General features: G+C 39.8%; 1 protein-coding gene across 1 annotated transcript in view; it reads right to left on the bottom strand.

The window, feature by feature from the left end:
* Positions 1 to 23,019, bottom strand: part of PKP2 (plakophilin 2) — a 74,067-nt gene that overhangs the window by 10,635 nt on the left and 40,413 nt on the right. Inside the window, 5 exon segments of the mRNA XM_023752271.1 lie at positions 2,205 to 2,358; positions 4,971 to 5,144; positions 6,184 to 6,348; positions 7,203 to 7,320; positions 22,482 to 22,659. Coding sequence (XP_023608039.1) covers positions 2,205 to 2,358; positions 4,971 to 5,144; positions 6,184 to 6,348; positions 7,203 to 7,320; positions 22,482 to 22,659 — 789 coding nt within the window.

Genomic DNA, 23,019 nt, shown 5'->3' with positions numbered 1-23,019 from the left:
TGTTTGTTTTTCTTAGAAAATATAACTGTTTACATGACAATATAACTGTTTACACTACAATATAGAAAGGGTCTCTGTATTTCTCTTCCTCTCTTATTATAATACAAGAATAAATTCTTTTGTGTACTCACAACTGTAAACCTATTTTGCCCCACCCTGTGTTCTCTCTCTCTCTCTCTCTCTCTCACACACACACACACAGTGGGCCTCCATAAATACATTCACTCATTCACCCTGGGACAATTAAAATTGGATCTTTAATAGTGAAATCTAAAATTAAAGCCCTTATCATGATATAGGAAGGTTATAACTTAATGTCATAGCGTTGAGGGAGATTTTATGTACAGACAGTCCTCGGGTTACGTCGGACTCGAGGTTACATCACCATCTCCCATTTATTTATGAAAAAAAAAGTGCTGTCATTTCGACGTATGTACATATGTGCTCTATGTTTTTTATTATTTATTTGCCACAAGTAAAGGTCAGGAATTGTTATCTTTCTTTTAAATTTTTTTTACTGTTTCACTTCATTACTGCTGTGTATGTGCTCCATGTGAGTGACGTAGGTACTTATGTAGGTGGGTTCCGACTTATGGCGAAAATCGCCTTACATTGCACCGTAGGAACGGATCTCCGACGTAACCCAGGACCTACTGTAATGGCTAAAAACCCAAGCCAAGGCATGGATATTTGAAAATTCTGCAACCATGAATGAATGTGAATTGAGATCCTAGAGAAGTGTCCAAATACTTCCTGTTGCTTGCACATACTGTACGTTGTTACCTGATCCTGGGAAAACACTGTTAGGTAGCGATTACTAATCTCTCCCTGTTTGGAGCAGTTAAATGACCAGTCACGGTGACCTTGGTGGCACTGCAGGATGCAGGTCCATGTCCTCTGCAGGAGGCCTATTACTCCGTCACCGCACTAAGTTGTCTATTACATTTATTTCTTTAAATCTAAGTAACATGTGATGATTGCATTCTGGGCCAACACATGGAAAGTCTTACCTGGCCTTGAAGTCTCTCATGAGAAACACAAAACATGCATTTCAAAGTGATTTCATTTATTCCTGGCTATTAATACTCTGAACCAAGACAGGTCCTTTTACTCAAATTATACATTTGACATAAAGCCAATTTAAAATTTAAAAACTGTATTTATCTTGCTGAAGCCTCATCTCACTATTGCCCTTAACATGCGGGGCGGTTTATTAGTGAAATCATCTTCCATAAACTGTGGAGCTACCGCTTCATCTGCCCACAGTTGGAGGACGTGCGCCGAGACCTGCAGCACTTCTGCCTGGAAGGCACATGCATAATGTGTAGAGTTCAGTTATTTCATCAGCCAAGTTTTAAAGATGGAGTCAACGTTTTATTTGGGAAAAGAAAAAAAGTCAAAGGATTATACACCCAATTGAAGCGGAGCACAAAAGCCCACAGGAGACAATGGGAACACTCCCATAATGTTGAAAGTGCCGATGGCAAAGTTTCTTTTAGATCCACCGAAAAATTTCCAGGCTCGTTATATTTATAATGGGCATGAAACCACCTGTCCAGTGTTGGGCTGCCTCCTGCCTTTGGAAATGACATTATTAAAACATAACCACAGACTTCAGTATCTCTCATGCTGTGTGTGTGTGTGTGTGTGTGTGTGTGTGTGTAATTTTAGAATAATCCACTCCATTAAATAAACCCACAAAAATTTGTTTATAATTTTAGTGAAATGACTACTTTATAGAGCATTAGGAAGCATACTTAATTTTGACATTATCTTCCCATTATGTCATTTTATAGTTTTTTTACTTGATTCACAGTTATCAGACTTTTCTAAGTATTAAGCAAGTAAATAAAAGATTGTTATGTGATAGTGTAACATAGTTATCATCCTTGTCAATACAGACTTTCATAAAAAGGAGCAAATATGTTTCATTGTATTTATTCTAACACCAGCCAGGCTGAATCTTCTGCAGTAATTAAAATGAACAAACAGAGATGCTGGATATGAAGAAAAATCCTTGTGGAGACCCAGTTAGAAAGCCTACCCTTGATGCCTTGGTGCACAAAAGTCAGGCCTAGTTATCACATTTTGCTCTTTATTCACATTTTCAGCCCATCATTGTAAAAAGAATGCGATGACAATGTTTCATTGCATTTGTATTTCCAATACGGTCACACTACATGCAGCCATTCTTACTGACTCACCAATTTCATTGCACAGGGAAATGTTCCGAGACAGATTCCTCAGCAGGGAGACGGCGGTCTTTTTCACACTTGGGTCACCAACGTGCAGCATCTTCCGGGTGTGCTGCAGGCCGTTTTCCTTCTGGACCACGGTCTGCGCTACTGACATCGGCATCTGTTTTGTGGGACACATCCTATAAATACTATTGCATTTGACTTCACAATAACGCTGTTTCTGTCAATGGCTAGAGATTGAGTAAGACATTTTCAAAACTAGAACTGGGACTAAATCAGCCTAAAGATACTGTCTTTAAATCCTTATTAGGGTTTCAATTGAATTACTGGGTAAAAACAGTTTATGCAGTGTTTTTTAATATAGCATTGGGTTTGGTTAGCTACTATAATTTTTGCTTCTGTTTATAAATAAAATGGGCCTGTCTTTGCCTTTCCTTCCTGTTGATCAGTCCGCCCTTTATTCACAGTTTCAGTTCATCACTGTGAAATGAACATGATAAAGACAATGTTTTGGTATCACAGTTGTAGAATCAAAGTTACATTTATTTTTTAAAAAATATATTTTATTGATTTTTTACAGAGAGGAAGGGAGAGAGAGATAGAGAGTTAGAAACATCGATGAGAGAGAAACATCGACCAGCTGCCTCCTGCACATCTCCTACTGGGGATGTGCCCGCAACCCAGGTACATGCCCTTGACCGGAATCGAACCTGGGACCCTTCAGTCCGCAGGCTGACGCTCTATCCACTGAGCCAAACCGGTTTCGGCAAAGTTACATTTATTGGTTGTTGGCTTAGTCGTCTTTTCTGTTTCGTCTTGTTCAAATTTTTGCATTTTACATATTTTAATCAAGTTATTTGTTTCCAAAAATACAGTTTATTATGAAAGAGACACTGGGCTTTTAAAAAAAGAAATGCATTGCTAGTCAGAACATCTGTAAGTCTATGCTCTGTGTCAGAGGCTCATATGTTAGTTGTAGGACCAGGTCCTCTAGAGGCAAATCTCTAGAATTAGGCTGGTCGCCTGCTTTCACAGGGCATCTGAGTTCCGACTAGGCCCTTCCTAGCACCAGCAAACCTCCAACAATGCCAATGCCTGCTGGAAGCCGATCCACCCTTGCTGCTTGATGCAGTCGCTGCAGGGAAGAAACATCTGCACAGCTTATGTATCAAGGGACCTGGCGTATATGACATATGTTTGCTCCCCCTCTTAAGCGCTATGTGTTTTAACCAGGACCACCTCCTCGAGAAAGGTTGTTTCCCCAGGTTAGGGGTTAACAGGACTAAGGAAGAGAATAAATCAGTAAATCCCCCTAGTGTTACAGAAATACCATGTACTACTTATGAAGAACTTGGACTAAGACTGTTGGCAATAAATTTGGGACTTGTTGGGCCCACATCCCCAACAGGGGCCTGCCCACCAGGGAAAGCACCAAAGCCTATACCCCTGGAGAGCCACCGACACAGGGCAGTCCCAGGGAAGGCAAGCAGCGAGGCTGGGAGGACATACCCTTTACTGGGTAGGATAAACTCCTTCAGTCACTTCCTTGTAGCCTATCAGTAGAGCAGTGACCTTGAAATAGCCCTTGTAATGGAACACAGAGATTAACCTAGATAAGATTAAAATCAACAGAACTAGATAGAGACAGGATTTTTGGCTAAGGTCAGATAAGAAACAAGGAACTGTAGAAGGTTACCCAAAACATACCATGATGTAATTATAGAGGCATGCTTATAGGATCAAATAGTATAAATATAGATGTAAGAGGACACTAAAGGGAGAACCCAACTATGCTGATCACCTGAACGCTGCCTCCATGTCATTCCTTCTTCGCCGACTCCGTCCACACCTTTGGGAACCCCTGGACCTGCTGGGGCTGGACCCCAACAAATGCCTTAGCTTGTGTGTTGGCAACTTTATAGAGTTCTATTCGAAGCTAATTTGAGGTCACCATGCCAGAAATTTCTGCAATTCATGACCATTCTTCAGGGTGTATCTTCTCTGTTTATCTTATTCAAACACAGCTTGTTCCCCCCCTTCTACAGATTGCTGTCCTTACATTCTCCACTGTACCTTTTAGAACAGGGGCTCTTAAGATAGGGCCCAATATAGATTTCAGGGAGGGGACAGGTGGCTCTTAAAACTATTCTTGTGTTTATCTTTCTCAGGGAAAGGGTCCATAACTTTTATTAGATACTCGGTCTCCTTGACTCAAAAAAGTTCAATAACCACTGAGAAGAATACTCCCCTGTAGCTGTCTAGACAGGAGGCAATTTATTCTGTACAACCCCCATGTCTCAGGCACAGAGGTGGGCTTAGGATTCCTCTCTCTTCCCAATGGCTCATCTAGATATTTGTCTTCCCTCATATGCAAAACTCTGCTCTTCTGAGTCACTGCCATCCAGCTCTGTCACTCACACAGCATTTTCTTTGTCATCTCAAGACCTATTGGTCCTTTCCCAACATCCACTGGGGGCTTTAGAGCCTTCTCCTCCTCCTATCCGTCTATCCATTATAGATGACCACATCAATTACCTCACAGTTCCTAGGCTTCCTAAAGGTCAGTTAGAAACACAGGTTTATGGAGTGGATTTTTTCTGGAATTATGTATAATGGCTTGCTTCTCATGTTTTTCTATTCAGTGATTCTTTTTAGAAATTACAAAACCATATATTGTTTTTAATCACACCATCTAAGCATAACAAAAACCTAATATAGGTATGTCTATAATGGCATTACTTTACAAAGTAGGAAAACAGGCATGATACTCACTGGGCCACTTCCTGCCGTGAGATTCTGGAGAGCTCCCAAAGATGCTTCCTGGGTGTAGCTTCGGCCACTTTTGGCGATCAAGGACAAATACATCCGGGTCACGATGGAGTGCCACAGCCACTCCACACCCTTGGGGTTGCTCTTTTCCTCGAGCATCGGCATGTCCTGGTATTGCTAACCACACACACGATAAGATCTAGAATTAATGCCTTCAAGGGGTTTCTACAATTCCACACCCAAACCAAGAGACTAGGAACACTGACTGGTCTAGAGAGACTCATAATTTGTATAGTAAGAAGCCCCTGAAATGGAAATGCAAATGCAAATATGTATGATTCCCAATCACTTCACTTTTAGCCCATGATGACCATTTCTGCCTAGCAACATCCCTTACCCTCAACTTTCCATTTCACTGTGAGAAAGAACTCAGAGCATACAGCATAGGCTGCCTACTAGAACAGTTTCCAGGCTGCTGGTAAATGAAAAGCTAAATTAGGCACAAACGCTCTGAAGATAAGAAACACAGGCCTCTTCCCTCCGAGTCCAGTGAAGTGTCCGGGATCACATCAGGATTCTCCAAGTTCACAAACACCACGACACCCCGAGGAGTAGGAGAGGTCACATTCTTTCAGTTTCCATAAAATGCCAGTGTGAACAGTATTCCTTCCTACAGATTTGCGTTTAGGATGTCCGAAGTTTGTTTTTAGAATGTCCAAATCTGAATATCTGGGCTGTTTTTAAATGTTGAAACTATTTATATACCATTGGCCATGGTGCATTAAGCCTATTTCCTAAGCAACAGGACATAAAGCAGTACGGTTTTAATGGCTAACAATGCAAATCTAGAGCCGCATTGCCTGGAACTGAATCTCATCCCCTCTATTAATTTGCTGAATAATTCTGGGAAAACCGATTAACCTTTTTGTACCTCTATTTCCTCTTCAATATATAGGGTATTAATCATACACACATTGTAGGGTTGACGTAGGATGAAAAGAACTCAAAATAATGCCTGACATAAGGGGCGAGCAAAAGTAGGTCTACAATTGTTCATATGAAAATTAATTCAATAATTAACAAATAATAATACAAGAATAAACCCTATACTTTGTGTACTCACAACTGGAAACCTACTTTTGCCAACCCTAGTATACTAAGTACATGGAAATGTACATACATAACCACTTTTTCTTTCAAAGCCCTCCCAACATACCTCTTTTACTTTCCTGCTTCGATTGCCAAAACACCCAATACTTTTGTTGTTGTCCATCTGGATATTCCGGTTTTGAATATAGTTACTTTGGGAATATTTCTCTGGGAGCTCTGCCTCCAGCTGGTAGGAGAGGTTATGAAGAATGCACACACAGTTCTCTGTGGCCTGAGAAAACACAAATATTGATCAAATACATATAGACATCCCTTTGCAAGTGTGATATCACAGGACTTATTAGGCTTTAATCTTACAAGGTTTACTGGATGCTTGGACTATAGGGAACCTGGGGGAATAGAATGAGTATGGCCGGAAAGGCTAAGGCTAGACCATCAATGATCACAAACATAGTGCTAAGGCGCTGAGGCTGAATTTCTTAAAACATTGGCGAGCCCTTCTGGTTTACTTCTTAGAGTGGGTTCAGAATGACTCGGCATTTTGTGTATATAACTTAGTAGCCATGTGGAATTAGAAAACAGGAGGAGATGTTGTTTGTAGGGGCCAATCAGGAGCCAATTGCAATAATCAATATGAAAGTTGCACAAACTAGGACCGCAGAGGTAGGCAGCATTAGAGAGGAATGATGAACCAAAAGGCATTTCACAGGAAGAATGGACATGACTTATTGCTGTGGGATGTGAGGAGAGGCAGTGAGACATTACCCATATTTCTGTTTTTATTTGGTGGATGGTGGTGATTATGAAGAAAGATTACACAGAGAAGGAGCAAGTTTGGGAGGAGGGAAGGGATGAATTTAAGTTCATTGCTGAACATGGAGCATTTGGGCTCCTTTCAAATATCTATGCAGAGTTGTTAAAGGGATAGTTGGAATTTAAGTCTGGAAAATAGAAAAAAATGGGGTTTGATATATTTTAATATTTTTAAGTGTGTACGGGAAATCCTCAGCTCAGTGAATGAGGTAAGGAATAAAATTAAACCCAAACTACTACTTCAAGAATACTCTGAAGAGTCTTAGTAAGACAAAATAATTCAACGTGTAAGATATTTAACTCTTGCATCACCTTGTCGTCTGGCTGGTAATCTGCAATGGTTCCTCTGACATAATGGACCAGTGAATCAATCAGTCCATCACACCGTCTCATCACTTTCCTCCCATCAGGGCCAGCCGAACTCATGTTTCTATCAGGAAAAACAAACAAACAAAAAGCCATCAGGCATAGGACATGTATCCAATAGGCCTCTGTTTCAAAGCTTTACTTGATGCTTCTTCCAAGAGTTTGGAAAACTAGCAAATTTGTCAAAGAGTGACAGTCTTGCCCTGTGGTCTCCATCAGTTGTTCAGTGGTCATTAAATCTGGACACAGCTTCTAAATATATTCATACTAGAGGCCCGGTGTACGAAATTCATGCACAGGATCGGCAGCGGGGGGAGGGGGGTCCCTCAGTCTGGCCTGCACCTTCTCTAATCTGGGACTCCTTGGGGGATGTCCGATATCCCTCTCGCAATCTGAGACTGCTGGCTCCTAACCGCTCACCTGCCTGCCTGGCTGATCGCCCCTAACTGCTCTCCCCTGCCAGCTTGATCACTCCTAACTGCTCTCCCCTGTTGGCCTGATTGCCCCTAACTGCTCTCCCCTGCCACCCCTAACCGCCTCTGCCTTAGCTCCTGCCACCGTGGCTTTGTCCAGAAGGATGTCCGGACTAATTAGCATATTACCCTTTTATTAGTATAGATAACATGTCACCATCAATAAAAGTCTCTGCTTCATTCCAAGCACCAAGATCATAGCATTATTTACTTAATCTTCACCCATTTTTGAGAGGGTACTCATATGAGCCAAAGATTTTGCAATTAAAAGGACAAATGACAAAACAGACATTGTGTAGTAGGTTAGCCAAGTCCCAACTTGCTCTGTGACTTAACTCCAAGGTACAGAGAGTTACTTAAATTTATTAGGCCTCAGTTTCCTCATTTATAAAGATAGGGTGCTGGACTCTTATTATTTGGGGTTTTTTGTAGGTTTCAGTGTAAACTGTTATTGACAAATATTAAACCAAATGCACTAAGATGTGATTATTCTATAACTAAAATGGCAGATAGTCATGAAAAATGCAGGGTTTCACAGTGTGTTCGACCTAAGTAAAAAAACATGACCTATAAATATCTTTGCACTTAGTCTATTTCTAATTTTGCTAAGCTATGACACCTTTCTATAAACAGTAACTAAATCCACAAGCAGAGATTGTTTCCTAATAGAGAAATAAAGTGTATCAAATATAGGAAAGTAATGCATTTGGGAATCATGTTTCAGATTCAGACCATGTTGATATTCAGGTATTATTATTACCATGTTCCTTTGGATTAAGTTTTTCTTGTTAGCATTAACCATTAAAAAATATCGCCACCCCAAATGTTAACCTTCTCGTCAACAAAAATGGCAAAAGATTAATGCCTTTTGCCAACTTCAATTGCTAAGAACTATTACTATAAAATTTATCAGACTAGTTCCTTTTACTGGTAGGCAGAATATTCAAAGCACATTGAAGACTTATTTATAATGTTTCAATGTCATTCTGAACATCAAAAGAACTATAATTCTAAGAACTTTTGGGGTCTTATTTTCTTCATTTTAAAAAATAATATATTGCTCTAAGTAATTTCAAAAAGACTTTCTGCTCCCAAATACTACTTTCAATTCATAATGTCATAATGTCATAATGTCAAAGAACAAATGTGTCTGGTATTATAGCAAGAACTAAAGGCCATGGAGATGACATCTATAGGGTGAAACTGATGATGCCTGACTGTTTTTAACCAACAAAAATGCAATTTCATGATTCAACCTAATAGTTGAGGAGATAAGACTAATACACCTAAAACTAAGGATACTGACAACTCAATGGTTGCTGAATTGATACAACCAATTTTTTATTTTAACAAATTCCCTTCTGTGACCTCAGTTCTCTTTTGAAATTTCTAATTAAAGATTCACTTCCTTACTTAATTTTCACTATACCTGAAAACCTTTGACACTTAAAAAAATCCTCATCTGAAGAGAGAGGAAGGGAGGGAGAGGTTTGCGGGGAGAGGAGAGAAACTGGGATCAAACCCACAATTCAGGTATGTGCCCTGACCAGGAATCAAACCAGCCACCTATTGGTGCACTGGACAATGTTCACTCCAGTCAGGCAAAACTTTGATATTTGGTACATTAAAAAAGATAATGAGGAGAAACCAAGATGGCGGCATAGGTAAACACCTGAAACTGCTGCCTCGCACAACCACTTCAAAACTACAACTAAAAGACAAAACGGACATTATCCAGAACCACAGGAAGGCAGGCTGAGTGGAAATTCTACAACTAGAAGGAAAGAGAAAAGCACACTGAGACTCAGAGGAGGTGTGGAAGTAAAGTGCAGAGGTATGGAGGTGCACTCGGAAAGGGCTGGCAACTGAGGACACGGTTGTCTTTTTCAATCGGGAAGGAGTCTCAAGCTCCTGACTGCTCTGAACTCTAGTTCCGGGTGAGTCTCTGGGGAGAAACTGGACAGTCTGGCATCGGTTGGAACTCGAGGGCAGCTTTCTCTCAGAGGTGTTTGCAGTGATTACTGCGGGACACTGAGACCTGGGGCCTCTTAGGGCAGGGCTAAGGATCATCCATAGCTGTTTGCTCCGCCCTGTTGACTCCCTGAGACCCCGTCCCACCCAAGCTATGTGCAGAGGCTTTTGCATATGAATGGCCTGGCCCTTTGCAATCTAAAATTACCTAACAAACTGCAGCTGGGTCAGAGACACCCAGAACATCCAAAAGAAGGCCCAAAGCCCCACAGCAGCTTGCATTGCTTCACAGCTGGGCCTCATCTGGGCACCTCAAAACCCCAAACAAAGAAGAGGAATCTGCAGATCTCTCTGTAGCTCCTGCTGGGTAGCCTCAGGCAGAGGCTAAATTAGCACCTCCTTAGAGATCCAAGAGCCAGTGTATCCAGTGGTCAAAGTGGGACCATCCAGATTACAACTCCTCAGATCCATAAGGGACACACTCAGGGGGCAGACTCAGTGAGCACCAAAGCCCCACTGAAGCAAGTCTTGCCCCATAAGAGTGTCTCCAGCACACAAGTTCTCCCACTGCAGACACAGCTGATTCTCACAGCCAATTGGCCTGGAGGTCAATTCCTCCCAGTGATACCAACAACAATCAAGGCTTAACTACAACAAGACTGTGCACAAAGCCCACAAAGGGGTGCACCAAGAGTGTCCACCTCAGGTAATTGGGGAGGCTGAGCAACTGGGCCCTATAGGACACCTAGCACACAAAGCCACTCTATCAACACAGGGAAGCAGCCAAAATGCAGAGACAAAGAAACAGATCACAAATGACAGAAATGAAGGAAAGCAAACTACTGGATATAGAGTTCAAAACCAGGTTATAAGGTTTTTCAAAAATTTTCTAAAACTGCCGATAAATTTAGTGAGACCCTCGATAAATCTAGAGAGACCCTCGAGGATATGAAAAAGGACCAACTAGAAATTAAGCATACACTGACTGAAATAAAGAATAATATACAGAGATCCAACAGCAGACTAGAGGATCACAAGAATCAAGTCAAAGATTTGAAATACGAAGAAGCAAGAAACAATCAACCGGAAAAGCAAAAAGCAAAAGAATCCAAAAATATGAAGATAGTGTAAGGAGCCTCTGGGACAACTTCAAGCATACCACCATCTGACTTATGGAGGTGCCAGAAGAGAACAAGATATTGAAAACCTATTTGAAGAAATAATGACAGAAAACTTCCCCTACTTGGTGAAAGAAATAGACTTACAAGTCCAGGAAGTGCAGAGAACCCCAAACAAAAGGAATCCAAAGAGGACCACACCAAGACACATCATAATTAAAATGTCAAGAGCAAAAGACAAAGAGAGAATCTTAAAAGCAGCAAGAGAAAAACAGTTAGTTACCTACAAGGGAGTACCCATATGATTGTCAGCTGATTTCTCAACAAAAACTATGCAGGCCAGAAGGGAGTGGCAAGAAATATTCAAAGTGATGAATAGCAAGAACCTACAACCAAGATTACTTTACCCACAAAGCTATCATTCAGAATTGAAGGTCAGATAAAGAGCTTCACAGATGAGAAAAAGCTAAAGTAGTTCATCACCACCAAACCAGTATTATATGAAATGCTGAAAGGTATTCTTTAAGAAGAGGAAGAAGAAGAAAAAGGTAAAGATAAAAATTATGAACAACAAATACATACCTATCAACTGAATCTAAAAATCAAGTGAATAAATAATCTGATGAACAGAATAAACTTGTGAATATAATAGAATCAGGGGCATAGAAAAAGATTGGACTGACAATTCTTGGGGGGAAAGGGGTGTGGGGGGTGCTGGAGGAGACTGGACAAAAATGGTACACCTATGGATGAGGACAGTGGGGGGGTAGTGGTAAGGGCAGAGGGTGGGGTGGGAACCGGGTGGAGGGGAGCTATGGGGGGGGGGGGAAGAGGAACAACTGTAATAATCTGAATAATAAAGATTTAATAAAAAAAAGATAATGACTGGGTTCATAACCTGTTAATAAAACCATTTTACTGTATTTTTTTTCAAGAAATGATCATTTGAACTAAGATCCTCTATCTACTCTCTGAGCCTGTCTACTTATTTTACACATGGAAAAACTGAGGTCCACAGAGTGTAGGTTACTTTTCCAGGTAACAGCAATAGTGGTCAAGTCAGGAATCGGAGAGCTGGTCTTTATTCTGTGCTCTGGGTTGCTCCAGAGTGGAGCAAAGCTCATCTGACATTCATTCAGTCTGGCATTTGCTTAGCAAATACCACACATCCCCAATTCCAAGACAATGTTATCACGTTTTAAAGCTCCCCTTTGACCTTTTCAACTCCTGGCTTAGAAAAATGGCAGTATTTTAAGAATGCTTTGACAAATCAAAGATCTGTCTTTCTCACTAGCTAAATCCACTACATACCTTACAGAAGGATGGCTTAGCTTTGTTCAACTTCAGGGTGTTTATTTTGGGTGGGAATGGTAATTCAGTTTGGCAGCACTGACAGTTCACACGCACTAACTGTTGTCTTGTAGTTTGGTATTATCCAGACTCTCCTGGCTTGAAACAGGACTTATCAGGGATTCCTGGCAGTTGATACTTTTGCTGACAGAAAGCACATGGAACCCACTGCTTCAGTATTTGGTCCTGCATATCAAAAATAGTTCCTACCTTACTCAACCACCCAGAAATATGAATGATAAGGGTGTATTACTTTATAGCACTACATCCATGAATAGAAGTCACTAGTTAGAAAGGAATTTGCTATTGTACCACCCAATAATTATTAGAAATTAATATATCCATTGTAAAGTATTGTTTTCAACAGCTAATACTTCAGTTTGTGGGAATCAGAGAATTAACATGGCTAATCTTAGGCAGAATTGATCTTTTTACAGTGTATCTCCTGAATCCTGAGAAATATTTACCTATAACTTTTTCCTATGTATAGCCAAATAGAGGTTTAATATGGAAAAATATCTCAAAACTATAAATAAAATATATCAAAACAATTATCTTGTTGAAAAGTAAAAGAGAATGAGCATACAGAGTAGTTACTCACTAAACATTGATTATTAGATTTACCAATGAATATACTGGATATGTTTAATTTAGTGTCTATTGTTAAATTTGATTAAACAATGAGTTTATTTTCGGCAGGTATAATCCAACAGAAGTCTGGGAAAATATATGAGTACCTTGTAGGAAACTAAAACTGTATACTACTGTATACTAAAGTTAAAATTTAAAAACCAGGTCCTAGACTGGGGGTAGGAGTCTGCCCATCCCCTCAGAAGGGGGAAGTGAAGAAGATAAAACAACTCTTCACATAAAGGCAGGATTATTTTGAAGGTCTGCACCTCCACTGGGCCTGAATGAGAGGATGCAGCTGGAACTGTAATCTGTGTTTGAAATTAAGAATTTTTTCTGGTAATATGACTTGTAAGGGGTGAGAAGAATAGAATCTGAACTCTGTAGGTCTCTGAATAAAACTTCACATAGTTAGGAGGATTCAGGTGTTTTATCTGAAAGCAAATCAGTGATTCATGACTCATCCCTGGACCACTTATCTCACATGTTCCTGAATGTCACAATGAAAAAGAGAAAAAAAAATCAAACATTCTGCATCTTACTGGGATTAAAAGGAAGAATGGTATGTCTTTGTTAAGATGAATGACAGTGTGACTGAACCTTAAATCCATATGGCTCACCAAAGAATGGACAACGCCAGATGAGAAAAGCAGCTGCCATTTAGTGTGTGTGCTAGACATTATCGTAGGTACTTTACAAATATCATGATCTGTAACTTTCTTTTTTCTTTTTTTAAAAAAAATATATTTTATTGAGTTTTTACAGAGAGGAAGGGAGAGGAGGGATAGACAGAAACATTGATGAGAGAGAAATATTGATCAGCTGCCTCCTGCACACCCCCTACTGGGGATGTGCCCGCAACCAAGGTACATGCCCTTGACCAGAATCGAACCTGGGACCCTTGAGTCCGCAGGCCGACGCTCTATCCACTGAGCCAAACCGGTCAGGGCATGACCTGTAACTTTCACAAAATTCCTGAAATTAAGGTTCGTAAAACTCTCATTCAGAATCCTGACCTGTAACTCTTGTTTAAAACAGAATTACCTGCTTCTAACAGGATTGTTACTGGGCCTTCCATAGAAGGGCTGTGTGTGCGTGGCTACAGGCAGGTGTGTTGTCAGTTTGCCAGCACTGAAAGTTCAAGCTCAGGGAATGGTCAACTGGCCTGGGCAAACGATGTGCTGATATGAAATGTTTAGAGTAAAAGGGTATAATTATTTCCACGACATGAAGATGGCAGACGATAATAGTGTTGGAGTAAATCTTTTCAAGACACTTTGTCAACAAAATAAGTAATTCTAAGAGGCAGATATATTTTTAATGGGGCCATTTCTACTGATAATAGGTGCAGTTTCATACTAATGCACAATTTACATGCACCTTGTATGCAAGACCTGCTGCCTATGGGACCAGTGTTAAAGTCCTAACCAGCACATTGAGACAGTGATCTCCTCAACGGTTTTAAAAAAACTGTGGGTGCATCTTCCTGTTCACCAACAATTATAGGCTTCCTAACACCATGTGTTGTAAATTGTGCGGGTAAGGCCCCAGTAGTACCAGTCAATTAAGTACTTCCTCAGAGTCCATTCTAAGACCCAATAGGCACTTGATAAGACACTGGTTGATAAGGAGGCATCCTTCTTCCTCTTGTTACTTGAGATTTAGGTCTGGGCTTTGTTGAACTCTCAGCTGATACATATCAAACAGTTGGGCCTTGTCTGTGATTAACCCAGAGAAAGCTGCAGAGGCAGCCTGTGGTGGCACAGAACAAAAGGGGAGCCTCAGTTGAACTGGCAGAGCAATAGAAGTCTCCGCCCAAAGAAGGGCTTGCCTGTTATTCTGAAGTCAACATCAGATCCTGACGTATCCGAAACATCAGCCAAAGTCAACTGTTATATCTGCAAACAGAAGCAACATTGGGAGATAGAACAAAGCTCTACAACCTACACGTTTTGTTCTTCCAGGACAAGGAACATTAACTGAACAAGGATATGGCAGCATCTATTACACATCAAGAAACCAGAATGCGGAGGAGAAAATCTACCCTTTAGTTCTGCTTTCCTGCATTTTTGGGTCTTCCAAAAGTATTCTGAATAGCCAACGCACCCAGTAATCATCTGGTTGGTAGGCAACAGTCATTTCCTCTTGGTGTAGCAGGCTGTTCAAGATAGAGTGCCAAGTTCCACTTAAAATCAATTATAAACAGCAAATGAATTTCTAAAACATGCCCAGAAGCCACTGGAACTTGAGTAGACATTCTTGATACCTAAAGGGAAGGTCTAGGGGTGCCAGACTAGAATTGCTGAAGATGCTCAAGACCTAGAGTAGAACATATTCTGCTTCAATATCCTGCACCTCCAAGACAGGGGCAGATTCTAAGCACAAGAAAGACATCAGTGGCTTTATTCAAATATGTCAACTCACTCTTTCTTTTATAATGATTATTTTAAAAATAGTTCTGATTATGATGATAGTTTTCAGGGTTTGTTTTTTTTAAAGACTCTCAGTGCCAAGAGATATAGTTAGTAAAACACTACTTTAAATTGTAAGGTATTCGCAAATTTTTTTTTTTTAACATGAAGAAGCTTTTAAAAATCTCTGACAAAGACATTTTTGGTAATTTCTTTTTCTGTTCAAGATTCAACTCATAAACTAACTGATGAAGAAAGACAAGCAAATACAGTCTTCTTGATGTAATAAAAATTATTCTTCTGTTTTCTTTGTTGATTCTTCTTCCTCCATATTTTCTCTATTTTCTTTAATAATTTACACAGTTTGGGGCCTACACTAGGCAGTCACTATTTATGGACCGATAGGTAACATTTTTTTGACAAACGGAAATGTCATATCTTTTCTGTGCAGTACAACTGTTTAATCTGGGCCCTCTCCTAACCTGGATTTTACTACTCATTAGGCCAGTATAATATTTAAGAAAAAAGTTTATATTTGCATGAACAAATTGTTTTCCCTATTGCAAAATCTGTATCCCCTTTCAGTGAGTAAGTTCAGCCATGAAAAGTATATAATCCCAAAAGGACCCAAAGAAAGCACCAAGGCCCATGGTGCATGCTGCTGTGGGCACATGCTAATCCTATAAATAAATGATTTGACCCTTGACAAAGATGGTATATCTGACAGTGTTAGTCTTTTTGAAGGATAAACTGCGCATGTTCTCCTATGTGAACACAATTTCGCTGTATCAGCTCCAAGTGGGCAGAACCAGAGTCGTTGCCTCAAGTTCATTAACAAAGCAAACATTTCAACTACAGGGCAGATTCACTCTGCACCACTGCTATATACAGACCAGGGGAACTGAAGTATGCAGAAGTTTTTCTCCAAAGTCGATTGAAAGAATTTAGTGACACTAACCTGAGTCAACCGCAATGCCAGAAATACTACACATGTTGCTAATTCATTGTTGGCTCTCTACCCATTGGGGGAGAGGATACCTGAGTGAACTTGTAGCAATTAAGATATTTGCTAATATTTATGACCTTTTTATGCAGCTAAGGTTCACTCTTCTTAGAATCATACAGCACCTGTCTCAAAATCTTTTTAGAGTAAGCTGGGGTTATAAATAACTCCTCAGCAGACATCTCTTATTGTCAGAAACTGAGAGTATTTGATTACAGGTTCCCTGCAGGTCTTTCTTACATTCTGATTCCTATCTCCTGGTGGCTTTTACATGCATTCTGACAACCTCTACTCTGTAGTTATCTCCAATGCCATCTCCTCTCCTGGAAAGATCTCCTATTTCATACGCTTCATCCTTTGTACCTTTTCTTTATATGAAATGCAGTCCAGAGGTCCACTGGCATAGAATTTTTAAAATGCGGGTACAATGTTCATAATGAGATGTGAACATGTCTGTAATTGGCCTACCTGACCTTGTGAGGTTGCCAGACTGTGAAGGGAAGAGGTTTTATCCTCATCAGCACAGTCTGTAGACATGTGACTAACATTAATGCATCCCATATGCTAATTAAGAGCTTTGGCTTTGTAGACATGCTTCCTGTATTAAATTTCAGCTTTGTCTCTTACTAGCTGTATGATGATGGGAAAATATCTCAATCTCTCTGAGCCCGTTTCCTCATCTATAAAATGGGGAAAATATACTTTACAACGGCTGCTGTGAGGATAAACTGAGAAAATCCTCATAAAGCATTTAGAACAATTTCTAGAACATAATAAATAAATATTAGCCATTATTATAATAAAGTAGATATACAGATGAAATAAGAACAGATATTTTAGTAAGCATATGCTATGGTGCTTAATTTCCCAGATTTTTTTTTTATATTCTCCTCTAAAAGTAGTTCAAGTCGGTAGTTGGGATTGACTGTGTAAATGGGAGTGTATTCAGCTATTACATCTTCCCAAACCACACAGGTATTTTATTCCTCATTCACAGGGAAGACTATAGGAAGATATTTTTTCCTTCTTCTTGAATTTATTGGGGTGACACTGGAAGAGATTTTTAAGCAACATCTTTCTCTTTAGATTTTTACCATCTCAATATATCTTTCCTGTTGATATAATTATTCTTCTTTACCTAGAATTTATCATATTCCTATCCTCCCCACACTAGATAATATTGGTTACAGAAGAAGATACTCAACTCCTTTTTTAAAATTATTAATATATTTTTATTGATTTCAGAGAGGAAGGGGAGAGAGAGAGAGAGAGAGAGAGAGAGAGAGAGAGAGAAACATCAAAGATGAGAGAGAATCATTGATCGGCTGCCTCTTGCATGCCCCATACTGGGGATCAAGCCCACAACCTGAGCATGTGTCCTTGACCGGAATCAAACCTGGGACCTTTCAGTATGCAGGCTAACGCTCTATCCTGAACAAAATCTGCTAGGGCCATACTGAACTCCTTAACATGGCCTTCAGGGCCTCCAGAGTCTGGCCTTAGCCTATGTTTCCAACTTCTGTTTGATTATTTTCTATCACAAATTTGATACCTTTGCCCTGGCTGGTTTGGCTCAGTAGTTCGAGCACCAGCCTGGGGACCAAAGGGTCTCAGGTTTGATTCCAAGTCAAGGGCATGTACCTGGGTTGCAGGTTCCATCCTTGAGCTCTGGTCAGGGTGCATACAGGAAGCAACTAATTGATCTCTCTCTCTCTCTCTCTCTCTCTCTCTCTCTGTACCTCCGCCTCACCCCTCTTCCAACCCTTCCATTCTCTCTAAAAATCAATGGGAAAAAATATCCTCAGGTAAGGATTAACAACAACAACAAAATTTGACATTCTTGACAGACTCGATTATTCACCATGTATCTTCAGTTGCTCACTCATTCATTTATTCTTTTCATTCATATACTTTACATTTGCTTACTATATGCCAGAAACTTTGCTAGGTGTTAGTGACTAATGATTTTAAAAATGTGTATGCTTGCCTGCATTTGTCAAGAATGAGCCCAGCATGCAAAAGGAGAGGAAACAGATGAGATTTAAAAAAAAAAAAGAGTGAGTAGCAGGCATTCTGAATGTCTGTCCCAGTCCTTGAGGCCACGGTTCCTGGTGTAATTCCTTCAATTCCATAATGACTGTCAACATTCAGCCACCTGAGCCCAGGAATCCCAACTTGGCACCAGCCATTTTCAACAGAAAAAAATCCTGACTGACACACTTGCCACATTAAGAACTCTGCTGTACATGGTAAGGCAAAAGGAACTACAGAGAAATCTTAAAATACAAAATGTTTTTAAATGGATCCAAAGTTTTAAAGACTCAAAAATGCATTTAAAAAGCAGTTCCAGGGGACTGTATATAGGAGATGGATTCAAGGGAGACCATTTAAGCACCTCTTATACTGTTGAAGAATTTTGTCCTTAGAGAATTCCTGACTATTGAAATAGTCCAGCAAGGCCCAGCTCACCTGGCGCCTCTGCCTCTTCTTTAGTGTCTTTCTGATCTCACTCAGCTGGCATGAATGGCCCTTTGTTCTGCATTCCTGCGGCACTACCTGGACCTCTGATGACACCACAGTGCACCAGAAGCCCCTGGAGGGCTTGTTAAAAGTGGATTGCTGGGCCCCACCCTGAGAGCGTCTGATTCCAAGAATTCCAACAAGTTCCAGATGCTACTGGGGGCCCCCCTTAGAGAACCACTGCTCTAACACATTTCATGTGGCAGTGTTCTACACCGTTTGCTCATCAGAATCCCCTGCTAGATTAAAAGTTCCTGAAGGACTTTCTACTTTTTCTTTGTAAAACGCTCAGAAGCTAACATACTGTATTACACAAAAGTGGTATCTGATACGCATTACTAACTGTGGAGGTAAGAGAAACATCTTACCATAATAAATTCCCTCAGTTAACACCCAGATTCCCTAAAAACTACAACAACAAAATGAACTCTGTAACTAGAGAAAAGATTGAAAGGCAGCATGCATCTTGACTTCTTTGGGACTGCCTAATTTTTATTACATCCTCTATCTGATTTCTTTTAATCCTTGAACATAAAGGACAATGAATATTTTCAAATATGAGAAAGCTTGATGTGCATGAATCTAGAGAAGACTAGCATTTTTTTTCTTTCTCTTGCATGTGCTTCTATTCTTCTTCTTTTTTTCTTTTCTTTTTTTTTTTTTTGGTTAAGCCTCACCCAAGGAAAATTTTCCCATTGATTTTTAGAGAGAGTGGAAGGGAAGGGGAGAGACAGAGAGAAACATCTATGTGAAAGAGAAACATCGGTTGGTTGCCTCTCGCATGCAGCTGGACCGGTCCAAGGATTGAGCCTGCAATCAAGGTATGTGCCCTTGACTGAAATTGAACCAGAGACCCTTCAGTCTTCGGGCTGACGCTCTAACCACTAAATCAAACCAACGAGGGCTCTATTTCTTCTTGATTTAGTTGTCATCTGACAACCCAAGGGAAAATAACAGTTCAAGCATTTTTTATCCCAATGTTAGGAAATGCTGATCAAACTAGCTTCTTTGTAGGTTCTTATGGCAAGACATTCTGTCCTTTTAGGCAATGTTGCCTTATAGCTATTTAAAAATACCCAGGAAAAATTTAAATAAGAAGGTGAAATCTGTAAGACATTGAATAAGATATACATAGATGGAAAGATATACCACACTCTTGTGGATTGGAACAGCTGATATTGTTAAGTCCACACTACCTAAAGCAATCTACAGGCTCAATACAATCCATATCAAAATTCAGTGCGGCTCAGTTGGTTGGGCATCATCCTGTGCACCAAAGGGGTGTGAGTTCAATTCCTGGTTGGGGCATGTGCCTGGGTTGTGGGCTTGGTCCCTGGTGGGGAGTGTGCAGGAGGCAGTGATCGATGTTTCACTCTAACATCAATGTTTCTCTATCTCCCCTCTGCCTTTCTCTCTCTCTAGAATCAATAAAAAAAATCATATCCTTAGGTGAGGATTAAAAAATTCCAATGGCATTTTTCACAGAAATAAAAAAAATATTCTATAATATGTATGGAATCACAGAAGACCCCAATTAGCCAAAGCAGTCTTGAGAAAGAATAACAAAGTTGGAGGTAACACACTTCCTGATTTCAAACTAAATGATAAAGCTAAATTAATTAAAACAGTATGGTATTTTTAAAAAACAGTTTGGGAATTGACATAAAAACAGACAAATAGATCAATGGAACAGAATAGCGAGCTCAGAAATAAACCCACCCATATATGGTCAATTAATTTACAATAAAGAGTCAAGAATATACAATGGGGAAAGCAAAGTCTCTTCAATCGATGGCACTAGGAAAATTAGACAGCCACATGCAAAGGAACAAAACTGGACCAGACACAAAAATTAATTCAAAGTGAATTAAAGACTTGAAACCATAAAACTCCTAGAAGAAAATATAGGCTACCTCTCTCACATTGGTCTTGGCAATGATTTTTGGGATTTGACACCAAAAGAAAAGTCAACAACAACAAAAGATGCTCAACATCCCTGATCATCAGGGAAAAACAAATCAAAATCACAATGAGCTATCACCTCACACCTGTTAGAATGACTATCAAAGTGTGAACAGATAAGTGTTGGGAGGATGAAGAGAAAAGGGAACGCTTGTGCACTGTTAGTAGAAATGTTAAGTTGGTGCAGTCACTATAGAAGACAGTATGGAGGTTCCTCAGAAAATGAAAATGAGAACCACCATATGATCAGGTAATTCCACTTTTGGATATTTATCTGAAGAAAACTAAAACACTTACTCAAAAAGATATATGAAACCCCATATTCACTGAAGCATTATTCATAACAGCCAAGATTTAGAAACAATCTAAGTGTCCATAGATGGATGAATGGATAAAGAAAATGTGGCATGCACGCACGCGCGCGCACACACAATGGAATATTGTTCAGCCATAAAAAAGAAAGACATTTTGCCCTAACCGGTTTGGCTCAGTGGATAGAGCGTCAGCCTGCGGACTGAAGGGTCTCGGGTTTGATTCCAGTCAAGGGCATGTACCTTGGTTGCGGGTGCATTCCCAGTAGGGGGTGTGCAGGAGGCAGCTGATCGATGTTTCTCTCTCATTTATGTTTCTAACTCTCTATCCCTCTCCCTTCCTCTCTGTAAAAAATCAATAAAATGTATATTTTTTAAAAAGACATTTTGCCTTTTGTGATGACATGGATAACCTTGAGGGCACTATGCTAACTGAAAAAAGTCAAGCAGAAGAAGACAAATATTGTCTGATTTCTCTAATATATGGAATCTACAAAACCAATATCATAGATATAGAGAACAGACTGCTGAAGGTGGGAGAGGAGTTGGAGGATGGAGGGGGTTAGCAAAATTTTTGAAAGGTGCCAAAAAGTGCAAATACAGGCTGTGGCTGGGTAGCGGAGTTGGTTAGAGCACCCTCCCAATACGCCAAGGTTGCAGGTTTGATCCCCAGTCAGGGCACATACAAGAATCAACCAATGGATGCATAAATAAGTCGAACAACAAATCAGTTTTTTTTTCTTTTTTCTCTCTCAAAACAATAAATAAGAAAAAAATATAAAAGAAATAAGTCCTGGGGATGTAATGTACAGCATGGTGACTATAATTATAATTATAATTGTATTGCATATTTGAGAGTAAATCTTAAAAGTTCTCATCACAAGAAAAAATATTCTGAAACTATATATGGTGATGGATGCTAGCTGGACTTATTGTGGTGACCATTTCACAATACATGTAATAACAAATCATTATGTTATATACCTGAAAATAATATAATGTAGGTCAACTATACCTCCCTCAATAAAAAATAAAAATAATAAAACACCAGGTTCAAAATTATGTCTTTTAGCCATGTCATTAAAGCAGATTTTTGTGAATTAAAAATAGCATGAAAACTGCTTTAAAACCTGTGAGACGGGGAAGGCCATTCTGCATGGACCTCTAGGTGTTCAGATCAGATACCTGGGTTCTCTATTGAAAATGACGCCCTCTCTCTTATGAGCTATGGTGGGTAGCTTCTGAAATCAAATGGGTTTGGAAACAATACTCTATTGATATTTGAACCGTTCTCACTGTCTCTACATAGTGGTTCCAGTAGTTAGAAAGATCTATATTCTTACAGCTTCCCCTTACCGGTCATAGGGTAGAGTTTTAGGCAGACATGAATACAGTATTTAAGGTGCATGGAGAAAAAAGTGTGTGTGTGTGTATGGGGGGTGGGGGTGGTGGAGAGGGATTGCAGAGTGGCATTACCTTAGGCATCCTGTGACATTGTAGAATATATCAAAATCGAGCAAACCATTCGCTTTGGGGTAGTCTCCTTCTGGCCACCCCGAATAGGGGATGATGATATTCTCAGTCAGGATAATCAAGGCTTCTGTTATCATGAGATTCTTGAGTTTGTCACTAGAGGACAAATTCCACAGCAAACCTAGAATCAAAACAGTGCAGGATTGGGTCAAAAGAACTGTTGAAAAGATCAGTTAAGGCCATCACTTCTAGGGCTATGACTAGTTATAAACCAAAAGGGTAGGGGGTAGGGAGACAGCCCCTTTTCCAATTGAAAAAACTTATTTAGAGGTAATTAGAATTCAATAGAAGCTGATCCATAAGAACAACTGAAAAATGGATAGGCAGGTAGGTAGGTAGGTAGGTAGATAGATAGATAGATAGATAGATAGATAGATAGATGATAGATAGAGAAGGGGGAGAGGAAGAGAGCTTATAATATAAAACTATGCAAATTTAATCAGGAATGTGAATGAAAGCCAGAAATCCTTAAACATTTATT

This window comes from Myotis lucifugus, unplaced genomic scaffold, assembly GCF_000147115.1.
Source record: "Myotis lucifugus unplaced genomic scaffold, Myoluc2.0 scaffold_30, whole genome shotgun sequence".
Taxonomy (NCBI): domain Eukaryota; kingdom Metazoa; phylum Chordata; class Mammalia; order Chiroptera; family Vespertilionidae; genus Myotis; species Myotis lucifugus.
This window is presented reverse-complemented; position numbering and strand designations above follow the sequence as displayed.